The following is a 25,249-nucleotide window of genomic DNA, read 5'->3' as shown; positions in this document are numbered from 1 at the left end:
TTCTGATGCCATTTTAATCCAAATTCATGCCCCCTTAGTACTCCTGACAGAGGAAAGTAATATGTAAAATAATTGGAAATGACCGATATTAGTGTCGAATTCATAGTTTTTCGCAGAAGCGGTTCGTGGTCTGTAGAAGCTCAGGTTGCAATGTTGCAATTTCAAAGATGTGTAGGTACGCGCAAGTGTTCGCTTCCTCCAGCATTCTTGAGTCTTATCCAAAACATATTCAGGAAATATGAAGAGGAAAGTCCTTTTAAGCTCTATTTGTACATTTATTGATTAAATTGTTTTCTCTAATATTGGTTTAATATAAGCTATTTCCTTACAACCACTATCAATGTACGTTTATACACTATTTATATACAAAACTTCTTAATTCATGTCATTGAACAAGAGATAAGTCGAATATATAGCATGTGCTATAAGCCATGAATGATATCGTTAACCCGAAAAGAAGAAAAAAGCAAGAAAATTGTATATATTCATGCACGCAGTTAAACAAAATTATTTAATTAAGTAAACTATGCATTATTTTAAAATGGAAGATCTTTCTTCGTTCTTTCAGAGTTTCAAATTTTTCTATGACTTCATTGAAATCTGAAATGCTGCTCGCCAAGTTTTTCTGAATAGAAAGTATCGCTACCGCAAATATTTTCTGCTTATTTTCTTTAGGGTACAGAAACAGCTCTCTCCTCCGACAATATGCATTTTGTTAACATTTCTTTGTATGAATATAAGGGACAAAGAGTCCATTTTCAGTAACCACGTATTTTTGTCTGCTGTTCTACTATAAAAAAGCATGAAATCTAAGATTGTTTCGTTCGAAAATGAAAAAAAAAAAATATTAGTTTAACATTCCAGCAATTTAAGGTGAAGAAGACAGATGAGTATTGAAAGTGAATGATTTGAGATTATTTTTTTATGCTCTCCGCCGGAAATAGAACAAGGGATCATGTGCACGAAAGGCACAGAGCTAGGAATTAGACCAGTGGTAAGACATTTTCTGCTTCGAGACTCGATCGTACCCCCCCTTCCAGAATAGGATATTTTTTATTTTAAAAATAAAACCTGTAACAAGAATTTTCACCTTTGTATTATAAATGTAAAATAAAACCTATTGACTTCGAAGACCGCCCTCCCCCAAACATTCAGCCTGGATCCATTCCTGCTACCAACAGAAGCGTATTTGTTCTTTGCGAGTTTCTGTTTTGAGAATAACTTCTTTCTTCCAAGCGTCTACATCTCACCCATACTATCAATTGAGCCAAGCGGAGGAATTCGTAACTATTACAGAAGCTGACGAAATAATATAAATATATATATTTTAAAAATATTTGAATCCATATAAACTATTGCATTTTACGTCAGTATCATTAGTAGGTGGAGCACTATATATAATAAAGTCAGCAAAATTTTGACAATTCTGATTGGCTAATAGAACTCATGTGATCTTAAACTCTAACCCCCGGGAAATTCAAAATTAGCCTCGTCCCCTGGTATGACGTCATGTAGTCTTAGGTCCCACATTCGCGGGTAGTTCCTCACTCTGTTTTATAACCAAGATTTTTGAATTAGGGGGACTATGGGGTCTATTTCGTTCCCTTTTACGGGCATAAAATTTGAAGATAATTATCCTCTTTTTATCTTATATGGTTATAAGATGGACTACTAATATACATGATTGTCCCCCCATGGAGGTATATGTATAGCCTACCTTAAGATAAGTTATGTATAGACTCACCTTAAATGTTCTCGTTAACTTATACGGGCATACAACTTGAAGATAGTTATGATCTTTGATGAGAGTTTTCTTACCTTATATTGTAATATGATTGAATACAGAAGTTCCTACTGGAGGGCTCACCTTAAGGAGAGGTTACGTGTAGATCTATCTTGAAATGTTGTTTATTTATTTCATGAGCATGACATTTGGAAGTTGTTATCCTGTTTGATGAGGTTTTATTACTTTATATGGGATCCAAGACATGAGTAAATGGTAAGTTTCCCTCTTAAATTTCGGGAACATTTTTTAAAATTTTGCACGGTTACGTACCTTTTGGGGACAAGGTTCAGTTTTGATTGGTGGGTTACGAATCACGGTATCTAATTGTCCAATAGTTTGCCCTGAAAGGGTATATTTATTCTCTAAGATGTGTAAAAGAGGAGTGTCCAGGACCTTGTTAAATAACATGTTTTGAAAAACTAGAAATTTTTAAACAAAAATATTCGAACTAAAAACTTTAAAACCCAATTTTCAAAAAAACTAAAACTTCTTAAATCAAAATTTTCAAATAAAATTTTTGAACTCTAAATTTCAAATCAAAATTTCGTAACAAAAAAATGTCAAACAAAAATTCTCGAACTAAAGATTAAAACCAAATTTTGGAAAATTGAAAATTCTCAAATCAAAATTTTTGAACTAAAAAATTCAAATAACTTTTCGAATTAAAAATTTCAAATCAAAATTATTTACTTAAAAAAACAAATAAAACTTTGCGAACTAATACATTTCAAACTAACTTTTCGAATTAAAGTTTAGAAACTCGAAATTCAGAATTAAAATTTCAAATTAAAGTTTCGAGTTCAAAATTTTGAATCAAAATTTTGAAAAGCTAAAACCTTTTAAACTAAAACATTTCGAATCAACTTTTTGGAACTAAAAAATTTCAAACAAAAAATTTGGAACAAACTTTTAAACCAAATTTTGAAAAAGTAAAAATTCAAATTACAATTTTATTACTCAAAGTTATTAAAGCAAGATGTTCGAACAAAATTTTAATCAAACTTTACGCACTAAACATTTTAAACGAAAATTTTGAAGTAAAAATCTCAAACCAAATTTTGAAAAACAAAATTTTGAAACTAGAATTTTTAAATCAAATTTTTCGTACAAAAGATGTTCAAACAAGAGTTTTGGAACTAAAAATTAAACTAATATATTCTTAAATTAAATTTTTAAATCATTTTTTCAAACTAAGAATTTTGAAACGAGAAATCTTCGAATTAAACATTTTTAACCTAATTTTGGAAAATTAAATTTTCAAACTAAAATTTTAAATCCTTTTTGAAAAACAAAACAATTTTCACACTAAAAATGTAAACCAAGTTTTGGAAAATAAAATTTGTAAATCAAAATTTTCAAATCAAATTTTTCCATCTAAAAATTTTGAAGTATTTGATGATAAACGTTCCAAATATTTTTTTCAAACTCATACTTTTCGAACTAACATTTTAAATAAATATCGAAAAAAGCAAAAAATTCAAATCAAAATTTTCGAACTAACAATTTCAGTCAATCTTGAAACGCTACATTTTACGCTATTAGAATTTTGGCTGTGTACGCCAACTCGAAACATAACAATTTACCTTAAATTGTATCCGTAGCTGACGCTAAGGGAAAGGACGGAAAGGAAAAGAAAGAAAAGAAAAAAATTGGGTCGCCGATATTATTCCTTTCTTACGCTGTAATTATAGACCAGTAAGCACAACGCTATTTAACTCCAGACTCTTGCACACTAATGGCATCGTCGACGCTGAGGAAGAAGAGATGGAAAAAAAATCATTCAGGACAACACCACATATCTTGCAACTCTATTTATTTAACTTTCTTGTAATAACGTATAATATCGGAATTATCGTTAACATTAATGATCATGGACAGCTAGACTCAGTTGTCAAAAAAAAAAAAAAAACTATAACTATATGTATTCAGTCTTAAAAGATTCCAGAAACTTCTAGCGCCAACACAACTCAAAGATGAGTAACAACAACGTTTAAACAGTATCCTTAATAACAGTGAGAGAGTTGTTTACATTCTTCGTCTAAATATTAGAACAAAATCTTCAGTAGGCTACTTTACAGAGAGGAAATTACCAAATACATTACTGTTCACAGAACATCCCATCGCAGAGGGAGTAAACATGCGGCTGTGTCGATTAACCTTCCTCCCTAAACACATAATGTCTCCACTACTTCCGCAACCAGCTGTTAAGAGGGCGTTTCCCTCGACATAACTTACACATTAAAGCGGCGGTAATAACAATACACACTGCAGAAACATTATAGGAAGTACAAGACCAGCCAGTAAGTTAGACTCTACCCCTGACACCATCGCGTCAAAGTGCGAGTATTATCGTATACCCACCGTCTTGACGAGCCTCACTGAACTAGTGCATTATAGCTCAAGATATAATATAAAGACAACTCGAGGATTTACATAGATTTCTGTGTGGCGACTTAATACTTGAATTCTGAACTATATATATATATATATATATATATATATATATATATATATATATATATATATATATATATATATATATATATATATATATATAGTATAATAGACAATACGGAATGCCCGCTACTGGACGAACATGAGCTAGATGGTAGCGAGTAATATATTATACATCTACACAACTGGGAAATGATTCCATTCAAAGCAAGAGAGAAACCGTGTTGATATCAGACTACCCCGCTGGCGTATGATTCGACTTACTGGATAGAGACTCACTTTCGTTTACTCGGACATGTTACGGACAAGATTTACTTTAGACAATATTATAGGCATTGTAGAATTGATGCACATAGTATGTAAATACACTGAGGAACCAATGATTAATAAATGTATGTATATTGTTTTGCTCTATAAAACGACTTGAGACAGTAGAGTAAACACACGGTAGTAATAATATAACATTTAGATATTGTAAACAGAGACAACTTGAATGAATTTATGAACGGTGGACAAATTCCTTCAAAACTTCCTGGACGACATTACTTCTTTCACAGGATGGAATAGAGAATAATAAGACATAGTTACCTGGAACGGAGACCAAAGCTCACCCAACCTTTTTCGCTCTACAAGTAGACAGCACTGGCAACCGATCTCCAACGACTTCCTAGGCATCTCACCATGCAGTAGCCGTAATCATAACTTCGGGCGCAGATTGACTAAATGGTAACCTCTTCCTGGTCAATAGCAACCGAGTACACTTCACCACTACTCTTACCAGATGAACAAGATTCTTACTGCAAAGCTGCTGCAACGCTCACGTTCACATTTAAGTCCTACAGGAGCAGGTGGAACTGACGACAAGTAACAGAGGACGGAGTCCCATATTAAGGAAAACAGGGGACGAGGAATCACTACATCAAGAGGACGAGGCCATACACAATCAAATGTGGTCCTAGAGACAAATTTAGAGAAAGACTATTGAACTTTAGCTTTCATCACGGCAGTGATTAGCGAGTATTACACCAATCCCAGCAATATTCTGGACACGCACAAGCTAAGTGTTTATGGGTGAATTTTCTTGTAATTCGCTGCACATACACTAATCCAGCATACTGTTCGACTATGGCAGCTCTTAGAAAGACATTTGTGATAAAAAAAGGACGATCACTTACTGCACGATTCGCGGTAATTTCATGTCCAAAGACATGAGCAAAAACTACGCCTCCCTCTCAACTGCCGCCATGTTTCAGTACGAAGAGCTCAGACGAAGGGGAGCACGCTTCCCCAGCCCGCTCGCTCCTGATTGGTCGCTCCTTACTACGTATTAGAGCGTAGTACCGGAACAACAATTTGAATAATAAAATATATATGACCAAATAAAAATAAAAATTATATAAGTAAACGTTCATATATGTATGTTTATAATAACCCCTCCGCTTACACGAAACGAAATTTCAAATTATTTCAAACAGTCAGCGCTACTCTCAGAAGCCGCTCAACGCAAAACATAGACATACAAAGAAAGGTAGCATATTCTGACTACATACATTAGTCCAATTGTCGACCATCTTGAATCCTTCACGAGAGTCGAGAATTGAGAAAATATAAAGAAATAACATTAACTAAGAGCTGATTAAACATTCCTACGAATAATCTCTTTGAGAAAATATAACGCTCAAAGAGGAACGTTACAATCTTTTCGATCTAAACTTAACATTGTCAAATCAAAATTTTAGAAATCAAAATTTTCAAACCAAAATTATTTGAAACGAGAGAAAAATGTGTTTGGGAAGTGGGTTCCAATAATAGTAAAAGATTAATTTTTTCAACAAATTTTATTTTGACGAGAAGTATTGGCTTTTCTCATGCAATAGGTATAGTCCAGTCAATGAAGGTGGTGAGGACATGATCCGGAACAGAATTTTTGACTTCAGGGCTGTGTTTGGAGTAGTTAAGAGGTAAACATACTAAAAGTCCCTGGATCTACGAGGTGAGCGGGGGCCAGGAGAGACGGGAAGGTCACTTTTTCGGGTTTTCGCTTGTATCTCGAAAACAATGCGTCAAACCAGAAATGCTTTCATATTCACAAAGAAAGCTGAAAAAATTTCCTACAAGATGATTTCTATTCCTTTTTTTCTTATTACTAAGTTTTCGAGATATCCGCTTGCGAATATTGCAAATTTTCAAAAATCGCTTTTTCCTCTCACCTTTCTATAGATAAACTATGTATTTAACCCTAGAATGGCAAGCATTCGTAAATTTTACGAACAGGGTTAAACTTTTGGTGGGTACTTATTAATTGTTGCTTTAACAACTCTGACAGTCCGGCTATTCCCGTCCCGTGCTGTCACAATGTCACTGTGGTGGCGGCTTCCCCTGGAGTCCGTTTCTTATCCCTGATCTGAGGGCGTAGTCGTGAAAATTACGAATGCTTGCCAGTAGAGTTACTTTTTCTTAACTATCTTTCTTATTTTGTTTTGGTGGTTGTGCGGCGAAAACGTTTTAAATATCCCATATTTTTAGGCAGGACATGGCGTTAAGTTAATCTGAAATAGCCAAATTGTTAGACGATGAGTCTCCAATAACATCTAGTGATGAATCCGAGGAAAGTGACAGTGAATTACATGATAACATTTTGTCTTATTCTCTGTCAGATGAGTACCAACCATCCTCAGATGAACTGATATCTGACGATGAGTTTGAAGACACTTGGCCAAAAAGGAAAAAAAGAAAAAGACCAGCGAAAGTGCATGATGAATCATATGTGGGATTGGAAAAATCTATTTCTGATTTACTACATGTTATGGATGACCAGCAGCCAGTAAATTCAAAGTCATCACAAGGGCCAATCTCGTCATCATGTTTTCAACAGCAAAGCACTTCGTCCGTGCAGTTACAACGTTCATCTACAAATTCAACAGCCAAACCCTTCAATTTTGCCCCAGCAGTTAGAGTCTTCATCTTCAGATCAGCATCTTCAGATTAGGACAATGATAACCAACGTTCTGTGTCTTCCAGAAGAGGTCCCTGCTATTCCCAGGCAAGAAAACAAAAGGACAATATGCAAGATTTGTCCTTATCAAAAAAGACGCATGACTGCAAGCTATTGTGATCAATGCCGACAGCCGTTTTGCGCCGAGCATCGAGGTAAGGTGTATGTCGCATGCACGGAAGAAAGTTAAATTTCAAATGTAGACTTTGCGTACTCTGTTTCCAAGTTATATCACAAATTTACGTCTAAGACTTAGTATTATTACTCTACTTAGTAATTTTGAGCATATTACGCATACTTTGTCAAGTTAAACATGTATTTAGTTTATATATATTTTCATTTACATTTTTCTTTATCATTATGTAATACTTTTTTATATTGAAATATTTGTATAATGTATTCTTTTACTTAGGTCATATAGCAACGGTATCTTATTGAGTACTAAATAAACTTTCAGAATATGTATAAAATATTTAGTTTCTCTTTCATAACATTACCCAAATTTGACTTTATAATATAGTCGTAATATTTACTAATGCTTGCCAATAGTGCTTCTCTTAACATGCTTGCCATTCTAGGGTTAAGCACCTCATACGTTAACTTCAGCAAGTCCTCACGAAAAAAAGCGTAACTAAATGGCGTATCGGTCATTTTTGATCATTTATAAATCTCTTCCTCCCCTCCAGTAAGTTGCGGGGTTGAGTTTGAATTTAAACACTATCGAAAGCATCACTGTTCATCTAAGCGACCCAGAAAACTAAAACTATAAATTTGACACTGATAGTGGGCATTTTCGATCATTTTTTATATCTCTTTCTTCCCCTCCCACAAATGGCGGGAATGATTTTGGATTTAAATCGGATCAGAAATGCCACTGTTCATCTGAATGATACGGAAAACGATGGATTAGACAATCAATATTGGTCATTTTTGATTATTATTATATATAGCTCCCCCTCCCCCTCCTCCGTGCTGCGGCACACTTAATCAGAACTGTCACTGTTCATCTCAGCTATTCCTATAACTATGGATTCGACACTAACATTAGTCATTTTTGATCATTTTCAAATGTTTATCCCCCTTCCCTACGTTGAACCCCCCCTCCCCAACTATCAGGGCTGAACTTGGATTGAAACAGCATCAAAAGTGTTACTGTTTCTCTCATCGACCACGAAAACTATGGATTCAACACTAATATCGGTCATTTTTGATCATTTTTAAATTTCTCTCTCCCTCCCCCTACCCTACGTTATCTCAAAGTGAATAGCCTAAAGTAATTCCTGCCGCTAAACTCATGTATGTTGAAAATTTGATTGAGATCGATCGGGTGGTTCAAGAGTGATGAAGTCTCAAAAACAGTCACTTTAATTTTATTATTTTACATATATCTCCCCCACCCCCACCCCTATGTTGGCGCGTCAAAGTGAAACGATAAAAACATCCAATGCCCGACCCTCATATATGTTGAAAAATTGATCGAGATTGATTGGGTGGTTCAAAATTTGTTAGGTTTAATTATATTTTATTTATACGTCCCCCTTTCCTCCCCCTCCCTAGGATCTACCGTTAAAATGAAACTACAAAAATGTTTCCAGATTTGAACATTATGTATCTTGAAAATTTGATTGAGATCGGTGAGATAGTTCAATAGTCATTAAGTTACAAAAATAGCCACTTTTAGTCTTATATATATTGATTTTTATATAAGACTCCCCTTCTTCTCCTCGCCTAAGTTGCTCCGTCAATTTAAATCATAAAAACGATCTTAGGTCTGAACATCATCATGTTGAAACTTTCTAGCACCCAGTCTCACAGTTTCATAAAACACCGTCCTTCTGTGGATATGGGGAAAAGACACATGATAAAACTATCCCTCTCTTTTTACTAAGTTAGGAAAACTAAACTTTTAAATCATGTTGACCTTATCCGGAACTCTGCTTAGGAAAGTGAGCTAAACTTAAGATAAAATCAGTTGTAAGAGTTACTAATTTTGAGGTGTATTATTGAGATTTTTCGATGCTAAGTAAGGAAATATAAAGGCGTGTCCAAATAATAATACTCCTAATATTGAAAAATTGTAAACGCTGTAACTGATACTTTATCCAAAACAAAGTCTCTTTCTTTTATATATTCGACATTCATTAACGTTTCGACACGAGCAAAAATAACTGAATCATTTAAGTAAGTATTTGCAAATTTTTGGTCAATATTAATATAAAACAATGATATTAGAAGCTAAAACCTACAAAGTGTGCTTCCTTCGCTTCGATAATTTTAGACTTCTAAGAAAGTGATAAGTACTATGGAATCAATACTTATTACTTATTTAAAGTTACATTATAAGTTTAGTAATTGAAAAGATTATCCTTACCTCAAAACTTTTCGTGCGTACTTTAAAATGTGTTTGTGTACTGTAATATACTGTAATTTAAACAAAAGCTTAGTATCTGGGAATTTTTCAAACAATTTCACAATTGTAATTATATATATATATATATATATATATATATATATATATATATATATATATATATATATATATATATATATAGTATTTTACCGAAGCTAAATTGTTATACAAAGGGTGTATTTTTCCTTCTCGTAAATTTTCCAAACTCTTGGATACAGAAGGTAATCTTTAGTTTGTAAATAGTAATATTGTGAAGCTACATAATGAAAACCTCCACTGCTCAATAAATATTTCTGATTCCATATCTTAACTTGAACAACGAAACATACGTACCTCTTCGTTTTATCCTTGAGATAGATGTAGATTCTGTGTAAATGTGTAGTATAGATATGTAACAAAGTACAATAATACTCGAAATACTATTTAATCTCAGGAGACTCATCACGGCTAATAGTAGAGTTTCCTTAGATCTAGAAAGAACACAGTTTAAAGTTACAAATGTTTAGTAAGCAAGAAAAATCAGATCTTTTATTACATGTAGCATAATATAAGGGAATTATTCGCACCTTTCATATTAAAATTAGTAAATACCTTACCGCAAAATATGGAAGAAGTCACGTTCATTTGATGTTTTTGCAGTATGGTTTAGATATTAAAGCTTTAAAAAATATGGTTTTCATAGTTGGTTATATAGTTATGGCAAACGAATTACAAGAAACATATATTCTCTTGTTTCTAAACAGTTGTTATCATGAGATAAAGTCGTATGGTTTTCAAAGCAGTATTTACGGCATTCGTTATTTCACCTATAGGGGAAAGTGGGGGAATACCACGCACTTAAGGTACATTTTCCAATATCTCATTACAAATCAAACAAATTAAGATGAGGAAAATGTATGTTGTAACTTAATCATTCTAGTTTTATATTCGGTCGTTGGTAGTGCTCCTTGACTTTCATAGGTTTTGTAAAAATAAATTTTGTGGAAAACGGGAAACGCGTGGTATTCCCCACCACATCGGGTAATCCCACGCATTTCATCGGGTATTGGCACGCATTAGTTACTAGCGCAAATTCTTAACGTGAAGCACCAGAATCACTTTCCAAAAACTTCAGTTTTTTTTCTTTTTTAACTGTACAGACCTGTACGATTCATTTACACATTAGTAACAGGTTTATACGATTCAGACCTGTACGTTTAGGCCTACTTCTAATTTGTTTCTTCAGGTTGTCTTCACGTTTTCCACCAACATTGTATTTTCGAGTTTTCTTCTCAACTTTGCTTTCTTGGTGCTTTCTTCGCTTAGTGATTTTTCTGAATTCGATATCTTTCAATATTCATTTGGTTGACGTAGAAGTTTATCTTTTGTTTGTTTCTGAATGTTTTTTTGTTATTTCGAGTAGTTGCCAGACAGGAATACTAGAAATCTGTGAGACTTTCAAAGCCTCTTTTTGTAAAGAAGACGGTTGGACAAGCAATGGTAACTGTTGTGATGATGTTCCGGGTAGTTGATGTTCTTCTCGATTTAGCCCTGCAAATTCACTTCTTCAGAAGTCTCTTTAATCTTCAAGTTCTACGGCTTGGACTTGCTGAAAAGCTTCAAAATCTTCTTTTGTAAAAGTGTTTGACTCCAAAGGACAAATGCCGGCGTTTTCTTTTTTTTTTTTAATCATTAACAGTTTTATCCATATTTTCTGCTTTCAGATAAGCTCTATTAAAGATATCGGCTAAGTCATATGGAGAAATTTTTCATTAACGTAGTGTATCACAAACCCTGTGCATTCTTGGTTAAATATGTTTTAAGGGGAGCAAAAATGGTGAGGTATAGCGGCTGAAGTTTATGTGAGGTATGCGGTGGTATTGTGATCATAACAATTCCTTTCACCTTACAAAAATTGTAAATTTGTAATGAAATATGGCTCGTGTGATCGTCCAAAATAAGTAGGACTGGATCATCTGTTGTTGGTTTCGCAATAAGAGCAAAATGTTGCAGCCACTCAAAGAAACATTTTTCATTGATCCACCCACGAATATTATGTAGGTATATCCAGTTGGTCCTCCTTTCTGCAGCTGACCTGACATGCGTTTTCTTAGGTAGATAAACATAGGGGTATGTAAGACCTGGCAGCTTTGTAATGGTTTTACCCTTTTCCCATGATATTACTGCTCTGAGCTCTTTCACTCCCTTTGGATAAAAAAACGTCCTGGTAATATTTTTCGGTTACTTTTGTCAGGTTCTAAAAAAATACCTTTTCACCTCTTCTTCATTGAATGCGTCGATCTTGTTAATACTAATTGCTTCAGGTTTCCTTCAACTTAGCGTGGAAATTTTCTTTAAAAAGAATTCCAACCAATCCTTCCCAGCAAGTCGATTTTCTTTATTCAAATTGTGCTTGCTATTATTAGCTTCTGTGTATTTATAAGCTACTCTGCGTAGTTCAATTGGTGACATTCCGTAAAACAACTTGGCTAAACGTAAAGCGTGGCCAGCAAGTTCCGCTTTTTGTGTAGAGCTTTTCACCTCATTTTCTTGGAACAGATAGTCTTAGCTTTCAGTTTTGTTCTTAATGTAGCCTCATGTATCCCAAAATCTTTTGCTACTTGTTAACTTTTCGTCCGCCATTTATTGTTCTTATGGCGTTTTGCAGATGTTCCAATGTCCATTTGCACTTCTCTGTTTGCCTAATATAGTGTCATGGCATTTGCAATAAACATAAAAAAGGAAAAGGAACGCAGCATAAGCTTTTTTGATAACTGCTTCGTGAAGGGACAATACCACCCACAATGGATGATATGCGTGCAATTACCCCATTCCACGCCGAGAAAGAAAAATTAAACCTTCAGCCGTTTCACGCCATTTCATATAAACAGATTTATCATCAACTTACTACTAACGCACTACACTAAAACACTGTATACACAATATAAAAATGAACTAAGTGTTTGAATATATACCTCGAAATCTGCGAACGAAATAAATTAGAAGAAATTACAGCAAAACAGCATTTCGCCATGCCATGAACCACAGCTAGCAGCAACTGGTGCCTCGCTGATGCAGTATGTCTTTCATAATCTAAACTAGATAACAGCACTAACCTGGATCAGTTTCGAAGCATTACAACTGAGAAAATAGGGTGCGTGGTATTCCCCCGTTGCGTGGCATTCCCCCACTTTCCCCTACATTTCAAATTTGCGTAAAGTGTTTTACGCAAAGTAGTATTACAGGTGGAAGAAACTAGTGATTTCAAAGTAAAGATGAACATTTCAGTTACACACAAAATAAACGCTCAGTATAACAAGAGAAAAAAAATAAAGAGAAGAAACGAAAATAAAAAGTAAAAAAATGTAGATTTTCGTGATTTTTTTTTTTTTTTATTTTCATACTTCGTCAACTTTAATCAATAGGACAAAACCTACATCAGTTCAGCTGGTGTTCTCCTACCTGAAATCGAACAAGTAATATCGTTTTCCAAAGGTATGTACGGTACAATTTGATGACATGTTTCAAGTATATGACGCTTTATACCAGGCATCAACAAATTCCTCAATATTAACTATTGGTTTAGGGTAACAACAAGCGGGGCCGTGGAACAAGTACAAGGTAGTTCGCTCACATGCAATGGAGTTTCTAACTGTAGAACAAAAATCATGTTACATCGCAAAGTCTGTCTGCACCACTTGCAGAAAGACGTATTTAATAACTATATAATATTAAGATTTAGAGGAAGTCTCCTTTTAAAACTTTGTTTCTTAGCTGAAAATATATTATATGAAACTTGGAAGATAAAAATGTAATTAAGTAAAATTATGTTATGTTAAAGGGAATAATAACAATCATAAAATCTTTCAAAGGATTGTGACATACCTGAGTTTATCATGTTCAATTTTTCATTCATAAACACGTTTATATAATGTAATTTCTTTTATTTTCTATTAAAGGAAATAATATATGATCAGTCCAAATAATATGCAGCAGGCACCTTGTACCGCAAAAAAAAAAAAAAAAAAAAAAACTTCATAAAGTAATACAACAAAATCACACTGTTCTGATTATTATTATTATTATTATTATTATTATTATTATTATTATTATTATTATTATTATTATTATTATTATTAATAATAATAATAATGATAATCTTCCTCATCGGTCCAATGGTGAATGGTGTCTCGCGTTTGATTCCCGGTGGAACGGTCCTGAAGTCAGAACACATTATGTTGGTTCTAATTCTATGTTATATTGAAGTCTTGTATCTCATACAGTCTTGGTTTTGAAACGGTGCTGTAAACTCCGTTGAACAAACCAAAATAACCTAGCAAAGTCAGAATAACATAAATTGGGTCACAACAGTTGATATGTCATTATTGTAAAATACACCAAGTAAAAATGGATTCAAGTGAAACGTATACTTCGACTTATTAACAAGAAGTACTGTGTTTGAATCCAGTGACCGACCTTTCTGATTTCCATTTTTCCAGCTTCCAGCTCAGTTTCACAAGGAAAGTAATGAGGCAGTATCTGCAGTATCAAGACTTTGATGATCTTTTACCAAAATATGCTTTCCATTACGTTCTTGATACTTAAGGATGTTTGTATAAATAGGGGAGACCGGGGACAACTGTAACGTTGGGGGTCAATTGTAACATTGGCCATTACTTGAAGTGAGTTTCGAAAAATTGTTTGTAAATGTCATTGGAGCTACTCATGGAAGATGTATGTGGGAAGAAGAAACGAGCGTCTTTAGTAAAATGTTGAAGATTGGACAAGGAGAAACATGATTTTGACAGAGGTAAGTAAATTTTTAACTGACTTGTTTTTATTTTCTCTTGAGAGATGCGCGTTTATTGTAAACAAATACCTCGTGCGTGTGTAATCTATGTTCTTTCCTTGACAACGTGGATATTGCGTTTGATGCTGTGACTCAATGGAATTATGAGAAACCATAGTAGTTATCGCTGAAAGTTGAACGGGTACAAATGTAACATGTCGATCTTGGACGATTGTAACATGTTACAATCGTCTTGCACAAGATTAAACTACACCATCATGAAAATAAATTAGATATGACCGAAGATAATACAATTGATGTAATTAATAAATCAATGTAAGTATTAAGTATTTTTTTCCGGGGCCACAAGTACGTAGGGGCGGGGACCAAACCCCCACTTCAAAAAAATCCTTGGCGACCTTATTATATAACATATCATTATGATTACTATAGGGAAAGACATTGGTGTAGCCATGGGGGCCCATCGGGGCCAGGCCCCCCCAAATGATTTCCTGGCCCCCCTAATGACCAGATGTTAAAACATCATCTTGAGATTTTCTCGCTTCAGTCATTTAAAAATAACAAAGTTTTCATATGATTAGTAATTTACGGTAAAATAGTATGGAAAAATAGTATTTTACCATACCGATCACAAAATAGTATGGTATTTTTTCCTTATAGCGATCCGAAAATAGTATGGTATACTTTTTGTGACAGCAGATTATACAATTTACTGTAATTTGTATTTGACAATTTGAAGGCAAACGTTTGTCAAGGTACTATAAATTCTACTATAAAACAATGGTACTAAACTAAATTGTAAGTACATTATATTATATCCTGTAATTAGTGTTTTAAGAAAACCTTTTTTATTAGATGGAAAATTTGGTGAAAGCAACGTTTTTTATTCAGTTTTTCAGTTTGGATTTCATTCGCTTTTTTAAATGCTATTTCGTGGAAAACAGGAAGTGAGATATAGCTGTTAATAAAATAATTATGCCTTTTTAGTGACGAATAATAAATAAACATTTTTGACAGAAAATCTTAAATAAATTAAGTGCAATTTCAAAGAAAATCAGTCTTATGTATAAAAGTAACCAAGAAAGTTCTGTCGTTTTTTGTGGAGGTCAGCGATAATTGGCCCTCACACAGTGAGTTAAATGTGAATCGAGATAAGGGGAAAGTCAGTTCTTGGTGTTTATATATCCAACATACTTACTGGCTGTGGCAGTTCAGTTACACCGTGAACTTGCGTAAGGACAGAGTTAACATGGAACCACCACAAAACGTCATACGGCATGTATGCTGTACGAGTTCAAACTGGGGTCAAAGGCCGCAGCAGTGTGGCGGAAGATATGCCAGGTCTTTGGTGAGGGTGTCGTGACTGAGCGGACAGTGCAGCGGTGGTTAACAAGTTTAAGGACGGTGACGAGACACTCGAAGACACACCACGTGCCGAAAGACCAAGACATGTACGAATGGTGGATCTTCAGACAGCAATTGAGCCGAACAGTTGCCAGACATGTGAGGAACTGCACTACTCTGATGCCGTAAACGTCGCCAACACCTAGTGGCCCATTTGCGCCACTATAGCGACGCCTCCAAGAATTGCCGCTAGTGTCCCACTGGCGGCAGGGTTTCGTCGAGTCGAAACATATATCTTTCATCGGGGTGTTGAAGTTACCACCGTTTAGCAGCGAGAACTTCGTTTTGGTCAGCGCTCCTTAGATTCTTCGCGGAGAATCGCGAAGAGACCAACACGTACTATTGCCAGTCATATGCATGCGGCTATTATTATATATTATTTTTTCCTGATGAATTGTTCATAAAGTGAGCTCCGAGGGTCAAGAATAACCTCTGCCTCAACATCATGAAGTGAAAAATCTTGAGATAAGTGCGATAATTGTATGAATTTAGATGACAACTGTCGCCGATCATTAGAAAGTGAGTATGCGGGGAACTATGAAATAAAGTAAGTAGACACGCATCATTTTGTTACAAAACTATATAGCGAACACATTTTATCTAATCCCAAACAGTAATCGTCAAATATACACGGTTAAAGGAGCACTCTGGCCAAATTAAAAAGATCTTAACGATTTATCCCGTTACAAGCGACGTTTCCTTCATCGCCTTCGTAGCGAAGTAGGAAGAGCACTCGTCTAGTGATCATAAGGTTGATGGTTCGAGTCCCCTTCGGGGTAATTTTTTTGATACTTTTTTAAGTGTTTTTTGACACCTTAATGTAACTAAATCACACATATAGCCGATTTAAGATATTTTTGGGGAATAATTTTGTGGTTTATTGGCGTTTTGTCGCGTCTCTGACGCTGGTGGTATAATTTTCAAAACGGAAGAGGGGCCACCGGGAATCGTCGCTGCGGCGCCGCCAATGTTTGGCGAGATGTCGCTAATTGCCCATTTATGTGTCCACCGACGCTTACGGCATGGAGACAATTCAGTGTGAGTGGCGAAACCATTTGGTAGCACCTTCATCAACTGACGAAACACTAGAAGTTGGGTCGATGGGTCCCACATAACTTGACTCTGGGTCAAAAGGCAACGCAAGCAGACACCTGTCTTTCTTCGCTGTCTCGTCTGAGTAAGGAGCCATTTCTGGACAGGGTGTTGGCATGTGATGAGAAGTGGGTCCTGTACGAAGTTCCACGGCGCCGTCATAATTGGTTAGCATCCCATGAACGGTTCAAAGACAGCCGAAACCAGCACTGCACCGGAAGAAAGTCCTCCTGTGTGTTGATGAACTGCTCGCGGCATCTTACATCGGGAACTGCTACCAGCTGGTCATAGCATCAATGCAACTGTGTAATGTCAGCAGTTGATCCGTGTTCAAGAAAAACTCAAAACTTTGGAGCCAGCACTTCTGAATCCCATAGGGTGTTACCAGGCCAACGCTAAGCCCCACGTGGCTAGGATGACCCGGGACACCATTTTACGCCTTGGATAGGAAACACTATTGCATCCTCCATACTCCCTGCATTGCACCGTGCGATAATAATCTGTTTCCTTCCTTGGACAATCACCTTAAAGGATGCCAGCTCAAATCCCTAGTAGAGGTGCAAAATGTACTAGATACCTTCTTGACTTCACGGCCCATCAACCTCTACCGCGATGGAATTCATGGCCTTCCAGAACGTTTGCGGAAGGTTGTCGATCTATTCTTGATCTTCCAGGTACGTGTTAGGTGACATATGAATGTTCGGAGGTGATGGGTGAGAAAGCGATAGAACTTTCATGGTTACCTTTATAGATAGGTTCTGTATATTGAAATTGTTATGCACAAAGGTATAATGTTTGGTCCGGGGCAGTAGTTCTTGGTTAAACATGATAAAAACTACCTGTAATATAATTTATGAAAATAATAATAATAATAATAATAATAATAATAATAATAATAATAATAATAATAATAATAATAATAATAATAATAATAATTATAATAATAATAATAAGCTAGAAACAGTGTTTTCAGTTTTCCGGAAGGAAATCAAAATTTTCCAGTTTTTTTCAAGCTTCAAAAACACTAGCTGCAACACATTTTTTTGTAGATTGTAGCTGGCCCCCCTTCAAAAACGACGGGCCCCTGCTACAGAAATCTGCTGGCTACACCCCTGGGGAAAGATAGACTTTTATCCCATACTTCAATATGGCGCCCCCCTAACTTCTTTATACACCCTCACAAACGTTTGTGGCTGGCTGCGGATCATGCTTTTCGATCTAATGTTTCAGTATGTTCCTTTCTTGTGATTTAATATGAATATGTATGTTTTAATATATGTTTTTTACAGACTCATTTGACAAATATGCTCCTTTTTCTGATTCATCTGAAATAAACAACAATGTCTGTAACTTTTCACTTGTTTTACTTAATTTCTTTCACACACTAGCGCATTCTCTCTTCGCGTCGCGTGAGGGATACGTAAGGGTCTACAAATGTAGTGTGGGTGTCTATTAGTACAATATCATTAGGACTTGAATCAGTGGGTGTAACAATAGGGTAGGCGTTGCTTAGGGTAGCACTGCGCTTTGGTATATTAGGGGGTGAGGGGGCACCACTTCGGATTTTGCCTAGGGACACCAAATGCCATTGTTATATCACTGACTTGAATGTTTATGTTACGTCATACTTGGCTTGCTTGTCCATGTTTAACTTAGGTTGAATAAAAGTTATTTCGAGCTAATGTGACCATACTGGTAACAAGTAACTTATCATTCATGCATCTTGTTGACTTGGAAAATGTATATTTTTAAATAGGTCTACTATTAAATATGAGGATGTAGTCTATATGCCTATTTTGTTGTCCCGGTCCATTGTTAAACCTATCATTATTATTTGCTTTCACCTTACGCCCAAATTAAAATTTCTATACATTATTATGATATTTCTGTTGTTTCAAAATGCCAGGATCGAGGATTAGAACGGCAAACTGAGGCTCAACGCCCTCAAAAAATCATGGAAGCGACAACCCATGCTGTTCTCAAAGATCATAAAAGTATTCGCTCTGGTGCCAAAGAACATGTAAATTTTGTAAAAACAAAACCGGCGAAAATGAGCCTTTTGCTTTTCCAAAGATTGGTTAAAATTTACACACCACTATATTTACCACAGAACAAGAAATTAGTCTCACTAATTATATTAAGCTTTCTGTATATTTGTATTATGGTCTCTTTCCTAGAGAAATAAGAATGTTAGCTTATGACTGTGCCAAAATGTTTAATTTGAAAATGCTGTAGCGAGGACTGAAACAGAAACTGCGGGTGCTGATTGATTGTCATATTCAGCGTCATCCAGAGATTTCAATCAGAAAACCTAAACCAACAAGCCTTAATAGAGCCATGGATTTTAACAAGCCAAATGTCGATCTTTTCTTCGAAAAATATGCAAATGTATTAGACAAATACAAGTTTGAACCTCAGAATATATATAACGTCGATGAGACTGATGTTACTACTGTCCAAAAACCCAATAAAATTATTGCCACGAAAGGCAAGAAAGAAGTAGGAGCGATCAGAAGCGCTGGCTAGTTTGGAGAACAAAGAGTTAATATTATTAGATAATCAAGACTTACACTTACATATTCCAGTCATTAATTTTTGTAAGGAAAATGAAATTGTGCTCCTATCATTTTCAGCCGACTGTTCTCATAAGTTACAGCCACTTGATCGTGGAATTTGTGATCCATTCGAAAAACAAGTCAATTCTGCCATTGAGCAATGGATAAAAAATAATCCAGGTAAAATGATGGCAATTTTCGATATTCCAGAAATGAATTCTGTATCTTTCTCTCTAGTTGCCACTCTTAAGAATATAATGTCTGGATTTTCAGTGACTGGAATTTGGCCATTTAACATAAATGTGTTTGATGAAGGCGAATATTCCCCAGCATTAGTCACTAACAGAGATGTAGATTTAACCTCATTGTGTTACTTAACAGCTGAAATCTTTCAAACAATAATTCTTCTACGTCTTCAGTGTATGAGATGTTGGCTACTCTCGGTGCTTTAAAGGAATTCTCATCAGTTGATATCCGGTCTTCATCTAAAGCGCCTGAGCATAGTAATGAACCTAACAGGAAAGGCAGGAGGAATTGTAAAAGCGCTAGTTTGACAGATACTCCTAAAAGGGAGGAAACAGAAAAACAAGGAAGACGCAATAGGCATTCTGTCCCCCTTACGCCACAATTCAACCTACAGGAAATAGAAGATTGTAAGAAAAGAAATAACATTGAAATAAGAAAGAAGAATAGGAAAAGCAGGGAATCATTTATCAGATGAAGACACGTTTTTCTTAGTGTTTGGACGCTCACAAAAACTGATTATCGAATGATGAATGGATCCAATGCATTGAATGCAAAATGTGGGCTCATTTACAATACTAAACAGTCTTCTTTCTATATAATATCATAACTATCTGTCAAAATAAATTGTACCTTCCTATCTGTACTTGTAAAATTGCAGAATATTTCATTTTCCATTATATCCTTTAGCAATCAAGAGAACTCAAATGTAGCGAAATATTCTAAGTAGATGTTTCGTACGTGTTGTGCATTGTATTTGTACTTATTGTAGATATACTTTTTTTTACATTTTTTGTTGCTGAAATTATACATTGTAATATCATATATTTATATAACACTCTATATTATAATACCATATACATTTAACCAAAGCTATATATTGTTTTGCATGCCAAATATATTGTACTTTCCATTGAAAACATGATGTTGCAATTGTCACAAAGCTGTTACAATTGATCCCCAAGTACGGGGACGTTTGTAACAAGACAGATGCTGTCATAAAATGCTTCGTAACTTTCTATATTAGAAATTGTCATGTATGAAAAAAATATGAATGGATCAACAAAGCTTCACTTAATATATTGCATAATTTTCAGACTTATTGGAGCATAAGCATATGAGAAAAGAAATAAAATGTAAAATTTGTTACAATTGTCCCCGGTCACCGGCAATCATCACGAAAACTGCTGTAGATGCGAATCTATTGTTTGATCGAGTTGAAATTTAATTTACCTTCCCCTAACTAATAATAACAATAATAAAGTAAAAACAAAAATTAAAATGATATAAATAAATAAATTATGATCACCGGAAGAGGGGTTGAATGAAGTTAGACAGTTGATATGTAATTCATCGTTCCACTCAGCAGTAAAGCTATGCACCTTCAGCTTAATGTGGGCAGTGTTCGTAGTTTCCTTAAGAAAATTTCCCTCAACTAACTCAAACTTTTTCCCTTTCTTTATCAAATTCCCCCTAGTTTCTTGAATATCCAATTACTGTGACAGAAGTAATTTGATAAGATTAATTCAACTGTAGTAAAGGAAGCGACAACCGCATTCATTGTATTCGTTTGGTTTTGCTTTCACCAATAAAAATTATAAATTCACCCAGCCAACCAGAGGTGCCCACAAAGGGGGCTATAACGCAAACTGCGTCATTGAAATATTTAGGGGGGTTAATAAATAATCTATATAAATATGTTTGAGGGGGTGTAAAAATTAATCGAAAAGTTTTTTTTTTCATGGAAGAATACCTACGGATAGACAATTGAGGGGGCACGTCATGGACATGAGGGGGCTGGGCACCACTGCAGCCAACAATGGGTGCAAAGTATATTACACTCAATAGACATACACACACACACACACACACATATATATATATATATATATATATATATATATATATATATATATATATATATATATATATATATATATATATATACACATACATACATAGAAACTATTGCTATTGTACTGGTTCATTTCTGAAGAACAAAGAAAAAAATAAGCATTTGTATCAATTAGATAGAGCGAAAATTTCCCTGTTATGGAAAATTTTTCTTTCTTCCCTTTTAGCTAAATTTACCTACGAAATTAATCTACATTATGGAAATTTCCCTCAAACTACGAACACTAAATGTGAGATCCAATCCACATGAGCTCTCATCGGGAATTGAAGGAATACAATAGGATTAGATAACTTACGTTTTAATGATTGTGTTACAATCCTATCTATTTCACCGTCACTGTTTTACTATTACTCTCCTTTACGCTTCTACAATGAATTACGGTTCAAAAGATTTGCTGAAGCATTACAAACGGTTCGAACTACTCAATATGGTGTCAGAAGTGCCACATTGACAACACTGACCGTGACGTCTGCCCATGGTTAGCTGTGGCAGATTAACTACCTGAACAAATTGGCTCACGATTCACTGCTCAGTGAACGACCTTCTTGTGTTGTGTTATATTCTGGTTTCCAATATGATTCTTAACAAATGACAAAACCAAGCAGTTATGGTAGGTAATATTCGAATCTAGTCTATTGACTACTGACAGTTTAGTAAGTTAACCACTTGACCACTTAAAGAGAAAATAGATTAACCGATCATATCTCAATTTTCTGACTATTTGAGTTTTCGCATTCCGGATTTCTACTCTTTCGTAACTTGATCAGTACACCAACACATACATATGAAGACACTTAAAACTATCCAGCTCTTCAGTAGAATTCGAACCCAGGAAGGCCGTCGTTTTACGATCATCAACCAATGCTTCAGGTCGTTCGATTATACCACTACAGCCAGACCAGAATAAGTAGTTTTAAATTGAAATAATGTTAGTGATCTTTACATCACTATCTCTGATATTTTTATAATCACTTTTTTAATTCACTATTACATCTTGTGTATTCATAAAATACAGTATTTTGATACAAGAAACATGTTGAATTAGTTTAGAAATGTAACAGTACCAAGAGCAGTAAGTCCACATATTTACATGTAGGTGACCCTATCATTTCTCGAAAATTACGAAGTAACCTGATGGTGTCATCTAGCACGTATATGGACTTAAACTGTTCGCTAACGACCGCAGGGTTCAATTAGTTTGGAATTATCCCATTTGGAATACAAAATTACTGAAAGATTATTTCATATTTGAGAATACCGTTATTCGGCCTTTGCATTTGAGGTTACGGTTGTTCTCTTCATAATACGTGGAACGTTACCAAAATTTCTAATCAATTGCATACTTACATATTAAGATACTTTAACTGGATTCGCGTGCCTCAAATCTTTATTACCTCATAATTTTATTAATTACAGCAACCACGTGCTACAACTTTGACGAATCTTATCCCTTCAGGAGGGAAAGGAGCTACTAAATCTTCTTTCAGATTTCTTTTAAAATCTACTTTAGAGTTGAGAAGCATTCACTGTCTGTACATAACGAGAAACATCTACAAAATAGTGCAACACTTAATCGACGCTCGACTGCTTACAATACCGATTTCGCAGTTTGATCGAACTATAATAATGGCATTGCTGGATGGAAGTCATGCACAGGCGGAGTAGTACACCTTGTTGGGATTAAGTATGGATCAGTCTCTAAAACGCGTACTCTGTTCAGAGAGACTCGCTGGGCCAATCATAGCATCTCTTTAAGCTTCCGTAGTTTGAAAGAATTTAATTTGTTACAAATAACTAAAATTGAGATGTTACCAGAATAAAAGATATTGAAAACAAATGAAAGTATCCTTGTTATTAAGTATTTCTTCTTGTAATCTAATGATTTGAAGGTCATTATATATATATATATATATATATATATATATATATATATATATATATATATATATATATATATATATATATATATATATATCGTTTTATAGTGTGAATGAGAATTGCGTGGACAAACGATTCCGGACACCTGTACGAGTAAACTGTCTTGGGAAGCGTAGGAATATTAACTTGAGAGACCCATATCTCCACTATCATGAATGACAGAGCTAAGGCGGCAAGGTCACATCAAAGAAACCGAACCTGTTCTATCCAAAAATGCCTATGCTGCAAGGGTGACATTTGTGCTCAAGGGAGTTCTCAAAGGAAGTGGGGAATCCCCGGATAATTTCTGCCGAAATATGGGTCCCAATTTGTACGGTTCTACGGTTAGACGAACAGCAAGCAATGATTTGTTGTCGGAAATATGAAATCCACAACATTGTCAATATGACGCAGGCATTTACATTTGCTGTGTGAGGTTGCATAACTGTAACAACAGGCAGGCGTTACGTAATAACATGTTCTTGAGTGACTAGACCTGAGAGGGGGAGTCTTCTAAAATGAGTAGAAGTAGCTCATTATGTATACAACTGAAACACGTAAATATGAGAGTTAGTCGTAACACAGATGAAAATATGGTGCAAGAACTGGAAACTATGAAAAGTGAAGGACTATTACATAAGATAAACATTGTATTGGAACGTAAATTCGTACAATACCTTATTGCAAGCCGCAGCTGTTGTTCTTGCACTGGAAACGTCCGTAGGAAATGTTGGAACTGCCCTCCCTGCGCGTCAATGCATCCAGCAACTCGCCGCATCATGATGGATTGCCGAACCTGCTCCATTCGTCCATCTTGCACCCGAAGTTCGTCAAATGCTATATGGATACGTTGTTGAAGTTTCTGGAGATCAGGAACGGGCTCGGCATACACGAGACTTTTTACGGGTCCCCACAATTAGAATTATAGGGGATTAGATCAGGTGACCGGACAGGCCATGCAACAGGATTCCGCGACCAATCCATCTGCCGGGGAAAATGGTGTTTAGATGTTGCATCATCCACATGACCCGTCGTACTTGGAGTGACACATCTTCAAGTTCAATAGGCAAAGTGTTCCGCAGAAAATCCAGATAAGCCTTCCATTGAGGCGCTGTGACAGAAATACAGGTCCACGTAGGTGGTCCCCAAGAATCCCCGCCCAAACATTGACGCTGAACCGTTCCTGATGAGACGATTCAACCATTCCATGGGGGTTCTCTGTCTCCCAGAGATGACTGTTGTGTAGGTTGATGACGCCAGTCCTACCGAAAGCCGCCTCATCTGAAAAGAGGATTGACGACATAAATGAACAATAGTGGCGACCCTGTGTAATAACCACTGAGAAAGCCTGCCTCGCGGAGGGAAATCCACAGGTGATAATGCCTGACGCGTTGCAGGTGATAGGAATAATAGTTGTTGTCGTGCAGAATACTTAACATAGTCGCTTGGCTTATATCATATTCGCGGACCACTTTCCTAAAGCTTGCTGCACTTTCGCAATCTCTTGTAGCACACGTTCTTCGAGGATTGGTGCACGAACATACTCCACACGGCCTCTACTTTCATCCATTCCCTCAAACGATCCTGTTTCACGCAAACGCCTAAATATTGCATCAAACGTTCGGTGATTCGGTTGCTGTCGATAAGGATATTTCTCCGCGTAAATTCTTGCTGCTTCCCGACCATTGT

The 25,249-nt window shown here is 35.5% G+C and overlaps 1 protein-coding gene across 1 annotated transcript in view; it reads right to left on the bottom strand.

Moving 5' to 3' along the window:
- Positions 1-24,464, bottom strand: part of LOC145681527 (hemolymph lipopolysaccharide-binding protein-like) — a 33,125-nt gene extending 8,661 nt beyond the window's left edge. Inside the window, exons 1-2 of the mRNA XM_081753171.1 lie at positions 24,238-24,464; positions 9,979-10,115 (exon numbers count right to left, since the gene is read on the bottom strand). Of these exons, the coding sequence (XP_081609297.1) occupies positions 9,979-10,115; positions 24,238-24,365 (265 nt within the window). The 5' untranslated portion in view covers positions 24,366-24,464. The remainder of the gene's footprint in view (positions 1-9,978; positions 10,116-24,237) is intronic.
- Positions 24,465-25,249: the final 785 nt, after the last annotated feature.

This window comes from Thermobia domestica, chromosome 3, assembly GCF_964235325.1.
Source record: "Thermobia domestica chromosome 3, izTheDome1.hap1.1, whole genome shotgun sequence".
Lineage (NCBI taxonomy): Eukaryota > Metazoa > Arthropoda > Insecta > Zygentoma > Lepismatidae > Thermobia > Thermobia domestica.
The sequence above is the reverse complement of the archived record's forward strand: the minus strand, read 5'-3'. Positions and strand labels throughout refer to the sequence as shown.